The sequence below is a fragment of the Vipera ursinii genome (genome assembly GCF_947247035.1).
Source record: "Vipera ursinii genome assembly, chromosome: 2".
Lineage (NCBI taxonomy): Eukaryota > Metazoa > Chordata > Lepidosauria > Squamata > Viperidae > Vipera > Vipera ursinii.
In genome coordinates, this window is record NC_139513.1 from 236,424,279 (window position 1) to 236,442,324 (window position 18,046).

At 37.6% G+C, this 18,046-nt stretch overlaps 1 protein-coding gene across 4 annotated transcripts in view; it reads left to right on the top strand.

The window, feature by feature from the left end:
* Positions 1 to 18,046, top strand: part of SECISBP2 (SECIS binding protein 2) — a 61,162-nt gene that overhangs the window by 11,866 nt on the left and 31,250 nt on the right. For all 4 annotated transcript variants that reach the window (XR_014491339.1, XR_014491340.1, XR_014491341.1 and 1 more), the window contains exons 5-13: positions 14 to 246; positions 1,414 to 1,477; positions 4,691 to 4,848; positions 6,565 to 6,720; positions 7,754 to 7,855; positions 9,086 to 9,223; positions 9,366 to 9,504; positions 12,682 to 12,851; positions 17,173 to 17,344. Coding sequence is in view for 1 of the 4 variants with exons in the window: in XM_083353792.1 (XP_083209918.1) it covers positions 14 to 246; positions 1,414 to 1,477; positions 4,691 to 4,848; positions 6,565 to 6,720; positions 7,754 to 7,855; positions 9,086 to 9,223; positions 9,366 to 9,504; positions 12,682 to 12,851; positions 17,173 to 17,344 (1,332 nt within the window). In the remaining 3 variants the exon portion in view is untranslated. The remainder of the gene's footprint in view (positions 1 to 13; positions 247 to 1,413; positions 1,478 to 4,690; positions 4,849 to 6,564; positions 6,721 to 7,753; positions 7,856 to 9,085; positions 9,224 to 9,365; positions 9,505 to 12,681; positions 12,852 to 17,172; positions 17,345 to 18,046) is intronic.

Below are 18,046 nucleotides of genomic sequence, written 5' to 3' on the forward strand. Positions count from 1 at the left end.
TGTTTTAAATTAGATAGGCCTATTAAAGTTATGAATGGGAAGTTCAAGCAAATTCCAAACGCTGAGCATCTTCCAGAACCTGCCTTTGAAATGACCTTGTCAGATTTCCCAAAACTCCAAGACCTAGAAAGTAACAATCTCCTGGATCTTCAAAAGCATGCATGGGGGCCAGTGGGCTCAGCAGAAGGAGATAAGCTGCCTCTGACACCTCCAGGAAAACTTGCAATTTCAAACATAACCAAAGAGGTTAGCCACTGGATAGTGTTTGAAATGTTGAACATAGAGGTGTTGATACGAAACCATTTGCTAATCAGTACAACTGCCAATTTCTATTAAGGAACGTGAATAGAAATATATCTCATCAATAATGTCAGTTCCATTGCATGTTAGAGAAAACTTGGAACTAAATTCTAGTTATCAAAAATGTTCCTCTAAGTCTTCCTAAAATGACGTTTTGATTATTTTATATATTATGTATAAAATATCCTCTTTTGGGGGGAACTTAATTTGATTTATATTTATAAAGAGAGAGAGTTGGGTTGGCAACTAAAAATGATTAAATATTTCTTATTATCCTTGTGTATATAATAATTTTTGCGTGGGTTGGTCTATTCTTTTGTTCTGTAATAATTTTGTAGTTGTCTCATGGTGAGAACAATGCATTGAATGTATTAATATGGCTTAAGTCCTTTGTACTATCTAGCAGGTAATCAAATTTACAAATAATACTTGCTAAATAAAAAATTAGACAGCCAAGTATACAAATGTGAGTTTTGATGTATGGTCGTTGAGTTAAATGGGCCTAATAAATTTAAACTTCATCCATAGACTTTGCTCAGTTAAAGGATTGAATTTCTCCAATTCTTTTTAATTTTTTTCCCATTCTTCTATGAGTTTAGCTTCATTTATTACATGCAAATAGATAGAAAATTCAGAGTTATAAGTAGTAATGACCACTTTGCAAAAATATAAACCCCCCCTATTCCAAAGAAATTCTGTATAAAAGACTTAAAGGTTTTAAAAATGAGGATTTAAAAGCATAAAATTTTTATGTCTGTCTGGCAGAAAAAATGTGTGTGTGTATGCATCTTTGTGTATGTATATATTTGTACTTTATTTCCAGTGGCTCTTGTAAATTTGTAATTGAACGTAACTAAATATGGATTTTCCATTGTACATAAATTATATACTAGATCGCAAAGAATTCCTTTAATGAAGCAAGATGTTTTTTGCAACAACTGAAGCTATTCTGGACCAGTTTTTTTATTTTATTATGAACCTATTATTTTATTTATTATCATGGTGAGGCTTTAGTTCCTGATTGATTCCGAGTAGTGGTGCATGTGATGAATTATTTTTAAATTATGCTAAATTGTGCATGTTTTCAACTAAAGGTGTCAATATTTACTACAGGTTGAAGTATGTCGGAAAAATTATTTCCCTACAAGACCCTTAAGTTCTTCATCAGATCCTGGTGGTAAGCATTATCCAGCCTAGTATAACTTGGCTTCATGTTGATGCTGTATCCTGCTACTTTAGAGTTTAAAGCATTAATTCACATTCCAGTTCTTACTTTATAAATGCATATGCTTAAAATCCATTCATTCTGTGGATAAAGTAGCCATACATGTGGTTAGTCTGTTTCAAGGTATACAATACAGGGAGTGCAGAATTATTAGGCAAGTTGTATTTTTGAGGATTAATTTTATTATTGAACAACAACCATGTTCTCAATGAACCCCAAAAAACTCATTAATATCAAAGCTGAATATTTTTGGAAGTAGTTTTTAGTTTGTTTTTAGTTATAGCTATTTTAGGGGGATATCTGTGTGTGCAGGTGACTATTACTGTGCATAATTATTAGGCAACTTAACAAAAAACAAATATATACCCATTTCAATTATTTATTTTTACCAGTGAAACCAATATAACATCTCAACATTCACAAATATACATTTCTGACATTCAAAAACATAACAAAAACAAATCAGTGACCAATATAGCCACCTTTCTTTGCAAGGACACTCAAAAGCCTGCCATCCATGGATTCTGTCAGTGTTTTGATCTGTTCACCATCAACATTGCGTGCAGCAGCAACCACAGCCTCCCAGACACTCTTCAGAGAGGTGTACTGTTTTCCCTCCTTGTAAATCTCACATTTGATGATGGACCACAGGTTCTCAATGGGGTTCAGATCAGGTGAACAAGGAGGCCATGTCATTAGATTTCCTTCTTTTATACCCTTTCTTGCCAGCCACACTGTGGAGTACTTGGACGCGTGTGATGGAGCATTGTCCTGCATGAAAATCATGTTTTTCTTGAAGGATGCAGACTTCTTCCTGTACCACTGCTTGAAGAAGGTGTCTTCCAGAAACTGGCAGTAGGACTGGGAGTTGAGCTTGACTCCATCCTCAACCCGAAAAGGCCCCACAAGCTCATCTTTGATGATACCAGCCCAAACCAGTACTCCACCTCCACCTTGCTGGCGTCTGAGTCGGACTGGAGCTCTCTGCCCTTTACCAATCCAGCCACGGGCCCATCCATCTGGCCCATCAAGACTCACTCTCATTTCATCAGTCCATAAAACCTTAGAAAAATCAGTCTTGAGATATTTCTTGGCCCAGTCTTGACGTTTCAGCTTGTGTGTCTTGTTCAGTGGTGGTCGTCTTTCAGCCTTTCTTACCTTGGCCATGTCTCTGAGTATTGCACACCTTGTGCTTTTGGGCACTCCAGTGATGTTGCAGCTCTGAAATATGGCCAAACTGGTAGCAAGTGGCATCTTGGCAGCTGCACGCTTGACTTTTCTCAGTTCATGGGCAGTTATTTTGCGCCTTGGTTTCTCCACACGCTTCTTGCGACCCTGTTGACTATTTTGAATGAAACGCTTGATTGTTCGATGATCACGCTTCAGAAGCTTTGCAATTTTAAGAGTGCTGCATCCCTCTGCAAGATATCTCACTATTTTTGACTTTTCTGAGCCTGTCAAGTCCTTCTTTTGACCCATTTTGCCAAAGGAAAGGAAGTTGCCTAATAATTATGCACACCTGATACAGGGTGTTGATGTCATTAGACCACACCCCTTCTCATTACAGAGATGCACATCACCTAATATGCTTAATTGGTAGTAGGCTTTCGAGCCTATACAGCTTGGAGTAAGACAACATGCATAAAGAGGATGATGTGGTCAAAATACTCATTTGCCTAATAATTCTGCACTCCCTGTAATTATCGAAGACCTCCATTTTTCATTTAATACATAAAATACAAACCATGATTTTATACGGGGCAACCTTGGTGCCCTCTGAGCTTGGTTGTTTTCTTGCAGACATTTCAATACCCAAACTAGGTAACATCATCAGTGCTAATAAGGAGTCAGTTTGCTCTCAGTTTACATTCTAGTGGCTTGCCCTGTCGGTGTTAATCTGTGCTCATCATGGTCGAAACTATGGTTAGGTCTGGGAAACTATGACCCTCCTAAACAAAAAAAGGTAAAGGTAAAGGTTCCCCCGCACGTGCGTGCTAGTCGTTTCCAACTCTAGGGGCCGGTGCTCATCTCTGTTTCAAAGCCGAAGAGCCAGCGTTTGTCCGAGGACATCTCCGTGGTCATGTGGCCGGCATGACTAGACGCCAAAGGAGCACGGAACGCTGTTACCTTCCCACCGTAGTGGTCCCTATTTTCTACTTGCATTTTTACGTGCTTTCGAACTGCTAGGTTGGCAGAAGCTGGGACGAGTAACAGGCGCGCTGCTACGCGGCACTCGGGGTTCGATCTGCCAAACTGCCAACCTTCTGATCGACAAGCTCAGCGACATAACCCACTGAGCCACCGCGTCCCATCTCCTAAACAAAGCCAAGTCCAAAAACACTAGAAGCCTGACACTCTGACAGATTAGCCATTAATAGACACATAGACATGAACAGTATCTACATACTATGCAAACGACACAATCAGCAAGCCAAAAAGGGAACAAAAAGACCAAAACACCTCTCCACCAGCAAGCAGCACCCAGATGAGCATAGATTAACTCCAAGATTAACATCAGAACAATAGTCAAGTAAACAATATCCCAATCAAGGAACTGCCATACAAGCTGAGGGTAAACAGCCCAACCAAAGAATCTGAAAGGCCACCCCCAACACTGACAGGGCAAGTTACTAGAATATAAACAGAGCAAACTCACTCCTTACTAGCACTGATGATGTTAACCTAGTTTGGGTAATGAAACATCTGCAAAAAAAAACAGCCAAGCTCAGAAAGCACCACGGACCCCTCATTTAAACCCTTTAATATTCTCCTTTAATGATTTCATTTTACAGTTCAGTATGTCACCAGAAGGTTTGTTGAGATTTATTTGTCAGGCTGTCCTTAAATATAATACTTATTTTATGAGAGGGAATACTTCTCTAAAATAGCGCCTTTAGAAAGGGTTTCTTAGAAAGCTTGACATAGCCCAGGGGTAGGCAACCTTGGCTCTTTTATGACTCATGGACTTCAACTCCCAGAATTCCTGAGCCAGCTATGCTTCAGAAAAACTCAGCTATGCTGGCTCAGGAATTCTGAGAGTTGAAGTCCATGAGTCATAAAAGAGCCAAGGTTGCCTACCCCTGACATAGCCTATTAAAAGTATATCTTGCTGAACTTTGGTGGTTGATACTACTTAGTTTGTATATATATTCTGTCTGTTCTCAGTTCCTCAGGCACATTCAGACCTTTTCACTGAGCCACCCTTGTCTTGGGCCACTGTGCTTTCACAAAGTCTTGAAAAAGTTGTTTCAGTTCCAGCTTCAATTCTGGCAAGCAATCATTCTGGAAATAAAAAAACAGATAATGCTCCTGAGGATTGCAAGGTATGAAGCTTAGTTTCCAAGCTCTTTCACTGTTTTATAATTACCCAGAACTTTAGTGAACCTGCAGTGTAAAATATTTGAATACATGGATTTGTAAGAGGCAGATTGATAATTGTGATAAAAATCAAACACATTATTTCTCTAGAATATTTTTAATGGAAGTAGTATAAAAATGTTTTAAATAAATAAATGAGATTAAGTAACCCACATTTTTTCTTCCCAGGGCATAATCACCCCCTGATCAACTTTCCTTGATTTCTACCACATAGCTCTTCTATTTATGTTTATTATTTATTTATATTTATTTATTTAAAATATTTATATGGCTATCCATCTTAAACCTCTCTGGGTAGCTCACAATAGCAATAAATTCATAAAAAAGATAAAAGCAATAAAACATATATCCTCACTTCCTTATAGCATGCTATTAACCTTCCTGAGACTGTTTTCTATTCTTTTAATTATAAAATGCCTTCCTCTTAAATCTTGAAAAAAAACCTGATTTTTATCTCTTAGTATAGATATAACATACATTTATAATCATGTTATGAAATTGAGCAGAGTGGCTAAAATAAGGACAGAATTAGGCTACTGGTGCATAGACCCCTGTGGGGCCAGGATGCGATCACGGGGTCTGCAAAGGCTCGAAGAAATTTATGATTTAAATGAGTTAAGTTTTAATGGTCCGTGGCCATGGCCACAAAAGGGTTTAAAGGGTTTGTGTGGTGAAGAAAAAGTTGAGAACCACTGACATGGGGCAGGGCTTTTCAACCAGTGATACGGGTACCACCTGTGGTACATTGGCACCTGGAAGGTGGTACGCAACCATCCTAGAAAAGTAGCGGGGGAGGGGAATGAGCTGAACCAGTGGCAATACCGCACAAGCCTGAGCGAGAGATGGCTGGAGCTGCAGGGCTCAGTGGAAGCGCCAGGATCAGTGCTTCGGGGCCGTCAGGACTCAGCAGAAGTGCCAGGATCAGCGCCAGGCTCCAGCTGGAGCTCGGTGCTGATCCCGGCGCTTCTGCTGAGCCCAGAAGTGCCGATCAGCTGGAATGTTGCAGCATCTCCAGGGTCTTGTGATTTACATTCAGATGCCTAGCAACTGATTCATTTTTATGACAGTCACAGTGTCCCAGGGTCATGTGAAGTGACCAAAACCTGCTGCAACCACCCAGCAGACGGGGGGAATAAAAACCAAACACCCCCCCACCCCACCCCCGCTGTCAATCCTCAACAGAAATGCTCACAACAATGGAAACCTCGGACAGGAGGAAGAGGGCTGCCAGGCGGGCAGGCCGGTGTCTTTGTCAGCTGTGGCTTGGGGGGCACTTTTTTCAGTGCCATTGTAACTTTGAACAGTCACTAAGCGAACTGTTGTAAGTCGAGGACTACCTGTACTTGATCACTTTTTTCCTTTTTTTTTTTGGTTATCAAGTTTTTGACACGTTGCTAGGCGACTGGTGGTACTCGGATGTTGCCATATCCTAAAAGTGGTAGAATGGTTGAAAAGGTTGAAAAGCCCTGACATAGGGAGTCATTTTCCTATCTTTGATTCCAGGTAGGAAAACATGTTTTCTCACTATGTGAGACTAAGAGCTTATTTGAACTGTATTTGAGGGTAGATAATTGTAACTAAAATTGTAGCCTTATCCTACAATACAGTCTTGGCTTTATTTTAATCCTCTCCTAAAAAATTATTTACTTCTACTTATACAGCAATCAGAAACAAGAGAAAATGCAAATGATCTTGAAGAAACAGTAGATCAGAAGAAAAAGAAGAAGAAGAAGAAGAAAAAGAAAACCAGATCATGCAGTGAAGTAGAGAAACTTCCTCCCCAGAGCATTTTAGTTCAAGAACCTCCAAGAATTGAGGTGCTAAAGTTAATTATCTGACTCAGCTAATTATTTATTCATATGTTTGTGAAGGAATTATATTAAAGAATAATTTAAAGAAATAGAGTAATTATGATTTAAGCTCCACAGAACAATCCAAAATCACATAAATATTATTTTATATAAAATAAAAAGCCTAAATTGCAGGCTTTAGTATAAATTTCTTCCCTCAATTATTTAAAATGCCAGGTCCTATTTAAAAATAAAGCTTTATCATTTTTATCTTACTTTTTAATGATGTGTAATCATAAGTAAAGGGACATGGTGGCTCAGTGGGTTAGGATGCTGAGCTTGTCGATCAGAAGGTCGGCAGTTTGGCGGGTCGAATCCCGAGTGCCGCGTAACAGAATGAGCGCCTGTTACTCGTCCCAGCTTCTGCCAACCTAGCAGTTCGAAAGCACGTAAAAATGCAAGTAGAAAAATAGGGACCACTACGGTGGGAAGGTAACAGCGTTCCGTGCGCCTTTGGCGTCTAGTCATGCCGGCCACATGACCACGGAGACGTCCTCAGACAAGCGCTGTCTCTTCGGCTTTGAAACGGATATGAGCACCGGCCCCTAGAGTCGGAAACGACTAGCACGCATGTGCGGGGGAACCTTTACCTAATCATAAGTAGAGAAAATCACAATCTTCTTATAAAAGTTCTACTACTAAGAAAAATAGCTTAAGTGTTAAACTGATATAGTGTATAATGATTATTTTTCTTTTAAGTTTATAACTTGAATTAGTACTGTTTCCACTAAAAATGTTACAATATCTTTACCAAATTAAGGATTTGTTTTCCTCTCTGAATGTGAAATAAACAAATAAATACAGAGACACATACACATTGTAAAAATAGAGGAATATTTGTCTTTGAACCGCAGTTTTGTTTCAGTGGGTTTTTTGTATTCTTTTTTTAATTGTAAGTCATTTAAAAAATTCTCAGGAATTAGGCAGTCTCTGAATTGTATGTAAAAATAAATAGTTTCCTATCCAGATCTACTCAAATAATCTATTTTGATTTATGCAGGATGTTGAAGAATTCCCAGATTTAGCAGCTGCTTTTGACAGAAAACATAAACAGGCAACTGAAAATATTCCTTGTGTAACACCTATTATTGAGAAGACTAATGTAAGAATTATTGTTTGTCTCTATTTTCATTTTTAAATGAGTATTCATTTTTATTTTAAGTATATTTATTTTGTTTTATCATAAAAGATAAAATACAAAACAGAAAAGCAAACAAAATAAAAACATATGCCCAGCACTAACAACAAAAAAGAAAAAAAATGGTGTACAAAAAAAGAGAAAAAAATGATCCAAATACCAAGTAAATTTAACAGTTTTATTTTTTTTTAATGGCTGGGATTTATTCCTCTTTCATTTCAAATTGGTCCTGAGCACTTTGGTCAAGTGGACTTCATTTATCAGTCCGCTGATAAATGATATCAGTCATAATAAAGGAATTGGGAATAAAAATAAAAGAAAGATACTCTTAACAAAAATTTCCTTTGTCTCCACCAGTTTCCCTGCAATCCAGTGAAGATGATATGATACGAAGTATCAGTATCATCTTTCTTAACCAAAATTCTTGAAGGCTGCAAACACACCTCATAAGGTTTCTTAGGAAATAAAACTAATAGAGAGCTGCAGTGTTAGAAAATAACCTTGGAAAAATATCTTTGCTGGTTTGTATTTTCATAAAATTTTGTGAATAGGCAAGTACCCAAAGAAGGTATTTTGTGAAGTCTCAAAACTGCTTCCTGGCTCCCAATGAATTAAAAATGGCTGCCCTACACACATTAGAAAAACTTTGGTAATTACGTGGACCCAAAGTTGTTTGTTGATGACAACAACCCCGTGCCTGCAAGATTGGATGACAGTCTTATCACATATAGCACAGAGATATATGTGAAGCTAAAGAACTGAAGCAGGAATAGATGCATGTGTGAAAGCATCCATGGAATATCACTTGATCAAAATCTGTCATTATAATTTTGGAGTTAATAGCTAGAATCCCTGTTACCTCATGATTTGAAGGTTGTCAGCTCATAAGAACTTAGAGGAATGGATTAAAATCTACAAGTAGTCCTGGTTTTGTAACCAGCAACTTAGTCATTAAGTGATGTGGTTACTAAATGAAACCGCAACAATGTATGTGTTCTTACTTCAGCTTTCCTTTGCTTTACAGACCTGTAAATACAAGGCCTGGTTGCAAAGTTTCTTTTTCATCACCATTGTAACTACAAATGGTCGCTAAACAATTCAACTGCAAAACAAGGACTACTTGTATTTAGACTACTCAACTGAGAGCCATACCTTTTCACCCTTCATACCTTTTTCATTTTATTTGTTTTCCAGGTAATCACAGAGCTCTCTAGATTGGAGTCTCATGACCGTTCTCCAAAGGAATTAATAGTACCTATGCCAGAGACATTATCAACAAGAAAAACAGGCAAACAGTATTCACCAGCTCCAATAGAAAAAAGGAAAATGCAGGTGAATTTATTATTTCTGTGTTGCATTAACTTGTTTGTAGGCTATATGAATATTGCTGGATAGGCATGCTCACATACATTTTATTTCTTAGATAGAATTTGGAATGGGAGAAAATCTGGATTATTTTTTTTGCTACCTACAGGATGCTCTTCCATCTAAGAAGAATAGAAAAAAAAGTCAGATTCCTGTAGAGCTTGATTTAGGAGGCATGCTGGCAGTATTGGAAGAAAAACAGCATGCAGAAAAATTAAACCAATCATCTAAACCTGTGGTGCTTTCAGGTATGCTTTTGATATTATTTCTCTAGACCAGAAATGTCAAACTGCTGGCCCGTTGGGCTGTATGCATCATACTGAAACCGCGCCCACTCCATTGCCAGCAATGAGGAAAACTCTGCGATACGTCGCGTGATGTCGCGACTGACATGCCTGCGCTAGATGATGACATTCAAATCTATCGCTCTTTTTCTATTTTGTACTTCATATCGTCTAAGGTGAGGTTATTATTGAAAGAATTCAATAAAGGAATAGAATGAAAGAATTCAGATATTTTATTGTCTGTTACGTGAAATCAAATCTATCAGTTCTTTAGCTGGTGTTGGCTTTCATACGCATGGAGTTCCTCCGTATAATGCTTTTTTTGGGCCAGCATTTTGTTCTTGTTTTTATTACATTATTTCGATATTTTATGTTTTGTTTTCCTACACATTCAGTAAGTTTCCATTTTTAATTTGCATCAATGCTTGTTTTTGGCTGTCATTTTTGTAATCAGCCAATGCATGCTTTTCTTCAATAGTTTGTTTGACTTGAAGTAAACTGCCTCCATTTTGTGGGGCGGGTGTAATCTATCAAAACCACTATGGGGATGTAATGCATAGCTCATTAGCTTTAATGTTTCTCAGTCTAAGCCAGACATGTCAAACTCACGATGTCACATGGCGTCGCACAACGTATCAGAGCTTTTTCACCATTGCCGGCAATGGGGTGGGCGTGGTTTCCCGATGACGCGTCCGGCCCGTGGGCTGGCAGTTTGACACCCCTGGTCTAAACCAGCGTTTCCCAACCTTAGGAACTTGAAGATGCGTGGACTTCAACTCCCAGAATTCCCCAGCCAGCATAGCTGGCTGGGGAATTCTGGGAGTTGAAGTCCACGCATCTTCAAGTTCCTAAGGTTGGGAAATGCTGGTCTAAACGGTTCAGTTTTATGTCATAGGTAAGGTCCAAGTATAGATGGCTTTGATGATATTTCCACAATTGAAATGAATAATAAGTTATGATTGTGATGTGTGGATAATCTACCATTACATTGACAGTCTTAGACACTGGATGGGTATGAAAGATAAAGTTGCTCTTAATCTGCAAAAGTTTGTGAGAGCAGTCTGAATATATCATGCAAGATATTACAATAAATGTGGACAAATGCAAGGTGGTAATGACTTCACTGAATTTCAGTGAAAAGTTTCATGACTTCTTAAATGTTGTTTAAACACTTGGTATAAATGCCAGACTGATTTATTTGCAGTAATAAGGTAAGCATGAGCATAAACACTTGCTGGAGCAATCTGCAGTTGAGTGGATGAAGGTATGAGAGAGGGAGAGAGCAAACTATACAGGGAGTGCAGAATTATTAGGCAAGTTGTATTTTTGAGGATTAATTTTATTATTGAACAACAACCATGTTCTCAATGAACCCAAAAAACTCATTAATATCAAAGCTGAATATTTTTGGAAGTAGTTTTTAGTTTGTTTTTAGTTATAGCTATTTTAGGGGGATATCTGTGTGTGCAGGTGACTATTACTGTGCATAATTATTAGGCAACTTAACAAAAAACAAATATATACCCATTTCAATTATTTATTTTTACCAGTGAAACCAATATAACATCTCAACATTCACAAATATACATTTCTGACATTCAAAAACATAACAAAAACAAATCAGTGACCAATATAGCCACCTTTCTTTGCAAGGACACTCAAAAGCCTGCCATCCATGGATTCTGTCAGTGTTTTGATCTGTTCACCATCAACATTGCGTGCAGCAGCAACCACAGCCTCCCAGACACTGTTCAGAGAGGTGTACTGTTTTCCCTCCTTGTAAATCTCACATTTGATGATGGACCACAGGTTCTCAATGGGGTTCAGATCAGGTGAACAAGGAGGCCATGTCATTAGATTTCCTTCTTTTATACCCTTTCTTGCCAGCCACGCTGTGGAGTACTTGGACGCGTGTGATGGAGCATTGTCCTGCATGAAAATCATGTTTTTCTTGAAGGATGCAGACTTCTTCCTGTACCACTGCTTGAAGAAGGTGTCTTCCAGAAACTGGCAGTAGGACTGGGAGTTGAGCTTGACTCCATCCTCAACCCGAAAAGGCCCCACAAGCTCATCTTTGATGATACCAGCCCAAACCAGTACTCCACCTCCACCTTGCTGGCGTCTGAGTCGGACTGGAGCTCTCTGCCCTTTACCAATCCAGCCACGGGCCCATCCATCTGGCCCATCAAGACTCACTCTCATTTCATCAGTCCATAAAACCTTAGAAAAATCAGTCTTGAGATATTTCTTGGCCCAGTCTTGACGTTTCAGCTTGTGTGTCTTGTTCAGTGGTGGTCGTCTTTCAGCCTTTCTTACCTTGGCCATGTCTCTGAGTATTGCACACCTTGTGCTTTTGGGCACTCCAGTGATGTTGCAGCTCTGAAATATGGCCAAACTGGTGGCAAGTGGCATCTTGGCAGCTGCACGCTTGACTTTTCTCAGTTCATGGGCAGTTATTTTGCGCCTTGGTTTCTCCACACGCTTCTTGTGACCCTGTTGACTATTTTGAATGAAACGCTTGATTGTTCGATGATCACGCTTCAGAAGCTTTGCAATTTTAAGAGTGCTGCATCCCTCTGCAAGATATCTCACTATTTTTGACTTTTCTGAGTCTGTCAAGTCCTTCTTTTGACCCATTTTGCCAAAGGAAAGGAAGTTGCCTAATAATTATGCACACCTGATACAGGGTGTTGATGTCATTAGACCACACCCCTTCTCATTACAGAGATGCACATCACCTAATATGCTTAATTGGTAGTAGGCTTTCGAGCCTATACAGCTTGGAGTAAGACAACATGCATAAAGAGGATGATGTGGTCAAAATACTCATTTGCCTAATAATTCTGCACTCCCTGTAGTACTTTATCATTTTTAAAAATAGCAACTAATTACTTTTAGTTAAACTTGGAAGGAACAGAGACAGAAGAAATTGGCAGCAGTTTACTTTTCTAAAACGGCCATGTTCCCAAGTAAAGGCTGGTGTAATGTATTGCTATACAAAGAAAGGAAGATGTTGTGTTACACATTCTTGAGTTTATGTGATGAGTTCACTGTTAAATCTGAATTACACTCAAAGGTAAGCAATGACTTCAGATTTAAAGCCTCCATCAGATTATATTTGTATATTTATATTTGTTTCAGTTGGTGGTGGAGTAACATTGCCCTCTAAGGAGTCTCTCAGAGTAACAAAAAATTCGCAGTCAATTCAGAAAAATACTCCACACAATCCCTTGGACTCTAGTTCTCCATTGGTCAAGAAAGGGAAGCAGAGAGAAGTCCCAAAGCCAAAGAAGCCAACATCACTAAAAAAGGTACATTCATCTAACCACTCCTAAGTACAGTATAGTGTAACTGTTGCTCCTTTGCCCTACCAACATTTCTCAACCCTGACAACTTGAAGATGTGTGAGCTTCCCCAGACTGGCTGGACAATTCTGGCAATTGAAGTTGACACATCTTAAAGTTGCCATCGTTGAGAAACACTGCTATAGATGCATTGGCCTTCTTTAATATTTAATACATATGCAATTCTTCAAACTGTTGCTACAAGAAACATATTAAGGACTAAAACATTAATTCTTAGGGATGTGAGTGAGATAGAATTTGAGTGAATTCACTTTTAAGGTAAAATTGCTCAAAGAGTTTTTTGGGGGACAGGTTGTTGAAATGATCAGGAATATAAAATATATAGCTACCTTACTATGACACAGCAGCATAACATGTAAACTATCTTTTAATTTAACATTAAAAAGGTGCTACTTCATGTTAAGATAATGCCATGGTTTTCTCATAGGATTTCTCTTTATATTACTTTACTTTTTATATTTTTATATTACTTTTTTATTAGCAACTGCCTGTCAGAGATGTATAACAGCCCTTCTCCTACTGTAAAACTGCACCACCAGGTCTGCCTCATCCAATAGAACAGTCCAGGGTGATGTTACAAATATTAGTTTTCAGCTTAGTGTTTGCTGCCACCATTTTGCTTTTCTTAAACAGGGTTGTAGCAGTAAGGCCAAAAGGATGAAAATGTCTTCCCCTTTTTGCAATTGAAGGAATTTAAGAGCATTGAAACTACAGTAATATCTGCTTTTCAATCCGTGAAGACCAAGGCCTTCTGATGCATGTTAATTGAAGGAATTTAAGAGCATTTAAACTAATATCTGCTTTTCAATCCATGAAGACCAAGGCCTTCTGATGCATGTTAATTGAAGGAATTTAAGAGCATTTAAACTAATATCTGCTTTTCAATCCATGAAGACCAAGGCCTTCTGATGCATGTTATCACATTGTAATCTACATAAGACATAAACTGGCAAAAATATATCTGTTTAAAATGGTACTGAAACTTTATTAAGAATACACAGTAGTAAAGAAAACATGGATGGGTGTTAGGTTAAAGAAAGATGTATGAACAAGGAGATGATGGGAAGGTTTAGCATAAAATGATAATGAGATATTAGAAGAAAGACTAGCTTTGAAAGAAATTGAATGAGGCTAGCTTAGTGCCTATTTGATATAATATAATATAAAATACAAATACTATTCTTTCTGGACTTTCATGCACCTAGAAGTCTGCATAAGTCCAATTCTTTTCTGCATTCTGGAAGATTTCACTCACAACTTGAGCTTAGATTCCTCTGTTTGTTTCTTCACAATTAGTCAGGGCTCCCAAGAAAATTCCATAGAAGAAGAAGGGAAAAATGTCTAGCCAATTTCTCCCATGTTCTTTAGCTGCCAAGAGAGAGGTGTTGTTACTCAGGGATTTGGACAAGTGACCCTTTAGATTTTTGGCCAATGGTGGGTCAACATGAATAAAATCTGACCTAATGTGAATCTCTAGAAGCCTACATTACTAAAGGCGTTCATTTCAACCCATCCCATTGAGCATGTGGAACAGAATTCAGTATTTGCACATATTTAAAATCTTTTTTAATACTTGTTTTAACGTATGATGATTGAGTATAAACGTTTTCTAATATTTTTACAGATAATAATCACATCAATATAATATTCCTTTTCTATCTAGTCATTCTTGTTGTTTCATCATAGATCCTGCTTACAGTTCTTGTTTACATTTGTTTTTCCACAATGTTCAAAACATTCTTACTGGTTAAGATTTTCTAAAAGTTAATTACATTTAAATATTTAAGTCTATTTTTTCTCATGCAGGCCAACCCAATACTTTTACCTTTCTTAAGGAATAATAAGACTAAAAAAAGAAAAAAAGAATAATAATAAAAAAATAAAATAAAAAGATAGTATGCTAGTTAAAATCCCTATTTCCTATAAACTAATGCATATTTATTTCTAAAAAAATTCATTCTTTTTACCATAATTAAGAATATATTTAATCTTTAAATATTCAACAATAAATCTAGTTATCTAGTCTTTTAACTCTTACTCAAAACATTTAGATATCTAAAACATTTCCTTTATATAAGCCATTCCAACTCTTATATTACTTATATCAAGAAATAAAAAATAAAGTACTATGTTACTTGAGGAGCTGTTCCCTCTTAAAGTCAAATTCACATCCAAAATTTTTCTATTTCTTTAACCATATTTGAACAGGTTTTTTAAATATTCTCTCTGATAGGCCCCTTTGTCTATTTTCTTAATTTTCACCTTAGCCTTTTTCTTTTGCCCAGTATCTTTCTTAATCAGTATGTTCTGCTCAGTCAAATATTCTTGTAGGTGTTACTGTAGATATAAAAGGTAAGTCAAGTATAATATCTTTGTGAGAGGCATTCGCCCATTCATTTTTGTTGAAAATCTTTTTCTTTCTTTTTCTCTCTGCCTCACTTATCATTTTTGTCTCTCCAGTTCTAGTGTTTTTCCTAGTATATCTGCAGTCCATTTTGTAAAAAAAAAAGTTCTTGTTTTGTGGTGTTAAAGTATAACTTGTCTTTTCCAAATCCAGTATTTTGTATAATTTTTCCCCCACCTGGGTTAAATCATATTTCTTTGTTTTATTAGGTTCCATCTTTAAGCCTCTATCCTCAAATTTGTATTCAGTTGTCTGTTTTATCTGTTCCTTTTCTGTTGTTGTTTCCTGGGATTATTTTGTTGTTGTTGTTGTAAAGTTAAATTGGAAATGAATTGGTTTATATTTTCAAAGTTATTTTGGATTTTTTTGTGATTTGAAATCATTATTATTTGAATTATTTATTTATTTATTTATTTATTTATTTTATTAGATTTATATACCGCCCTTTCCTGAAAGACTCAGGGCGGTTTACAGGGTATTTAAAACAACCAGTACAAAAGTTAAAAACAAATTTAAAAAGATTAAATTATCCCTAAAATTAAAAAAAACCAGTTAAAAATTCTCAGCCTGGGCCAGAGAGCTCAAAGAGCCAGGTCTTCAGATGCCGGCGAAATGTGCAAAGGTCGGGGGCAGTCCTAAGCTCCACGGGCAGCTGGTTCCAGAGGGCAGGCGCACCCACAGAGAAGGCCCTCCCCCTGGGTGTTATCCGCTGACAGTCTTTTATCGGCGGCACCCTGAGAAGACCCTCCCTGTGGGAGCGCACTGGACGAAGGGAGCTTGATGCAACATATCTCCTCTTGAAAATTATTTATTTTTTCTTGATAGTTTCTTTTTATAAATCTCTGATTTTCCATGATGACCAAGAATCCAAATTTTATTTTTTCTACAAAAAGCTTTGGGGTCAGAGTTAAATAGATACTTGTAATCCAGAAAGTTCAAAAAAGTTTTTTTTGTTGTTGTTGTTCCCTGAAGTTTGTAAGTCTCACTTTGTCTGCAGCCCAGATTGTTTTCTTTTTTGTCACAGCTGTTCTCTATTGTTACAGCTTTGAAGGTCACAAGTAGAGATTAGTTTTTTCCAGATTTTGCCAAGTCCTGATGAAAGCCATACCTGTCGTAGTCTTCATCCACCACTAGATGTCAGCACTGGTTTATTTTTCAAATTTTCAAAATGAACAAATTGCCTTTGAAATGAGACTCTTAACCATTCAGTAACTTCAAACATCCAAATTTAGGTTTTATAGTCATTTCATTTCATTTCAATACATTTTGGTCCTCCACAAACAGTTTAATTCGCTGCTTCCTTGGAGCAAAAATCCCCCTCCTTCACTTTTGGAGGTTTTTTGCTTTTTGGGATTTTTTTTTCCTTCAGGAAAGTTGATAAGTAGGATAGAGAAAATCGATGTTCTTACCCAGATTCAAATGCGCTGTTTACAATCAGCTTAAAATAGTGCTTTTGACTTTGGTTGCTTGCAGCTTGGGCTAGACTCTGAAGTTAGGCTAGCCTTTCTCCTGTTGGTTTCTGGAAGGCTTCTCCTGAACTGATCAGGTCGACTGCCGTCTCTCCAAGGTCCCCAGGACTTCCTTCCTTCCTTGTCGCCTCTTCGGGGCAGCTTCTAGCCCATCTAGGGTCCCCTCTAACAGGAAGAAACTCAGCCAAAGGGCATGGCCTCCCGAACCCCTCGGCTGCTGGGCTGCTATGCAGGACCGGAAGTCACATATTTAAAATCTATCCACTTGCCGTGCTACCTTTCATGGAAAGTCAGACAAAAAGCATCCCAAAGTAGTTAAATGTTGCCTGCCAATATTTCAGGAACCAGTGAGCTTTATTTGGGGAGAGCCTAATGCAAGTATTTTCTTTTAAAGATTATTTTAAAGGAGAGAGAACAGCGAAAACAGCAGCACATTTTGGAACAGATGGCTATACCAAAGAAAGCTGATGCTGTTGAGCAGAATGCAGAATCTGTTCCTGATGGCGAGCAACATGGTCAACCCTCCAAAGAAGTTGCAGTGTACATCAGCACGCAATCAGTTCCAGGTGCTTATAGGGAATGGATTTTTAAAAAATGTGTTAATAAATAATTGGAGTGGCTTGTTTGTGATACAGCAGCTACTGCACATAAGCCTAGATCAGGGGTAGGCAACCTTGGCTGTCTTATGACTTGTGGACTTCAATACCCAGAATTCCTGAACCAGCCGTGCTGACTCAGGAATTCTGGGAGTTGAACTCCACAAGTCATAAAACAGCCAAGGTTGCCTACCCCTGGCCTAGACTTTGCTTTTTTCCTACAGAGTGCACAAAAAAAATCTTGCTTAAAAATTCTTATCTTCATTTTGCGGATATAACTGCCACTTTTGGGCCTTTTGTAGATAGTTAAAAGCTGCAGTGGATAAGGTTGATCTTCATTGCACCGTGCTTATATCTTAACTTGGTATTTAGCATTGCCAGGTTTTCTAAATGCAAAAGGCACTGTTCAATTTAAAACAAGAACAGTAAAGAATTAGCTTCTCTTATAACCTAAAAGAGCTTGAAAATGTGAAGAAGACATATTATTTCTATTTTATGTTTTAATCTAATTTTAAATGTAACTAACGCACACACATGGTATATTATATATATTTAGCATATCATCTGCATTTAGTGTACAGTATGTGTATGTATCACATCTTCAGACCATTCTCAAGCAATATAAAAAGTTTAACAATAAATATAATATAAAATGCAATGAGAACATAGAAC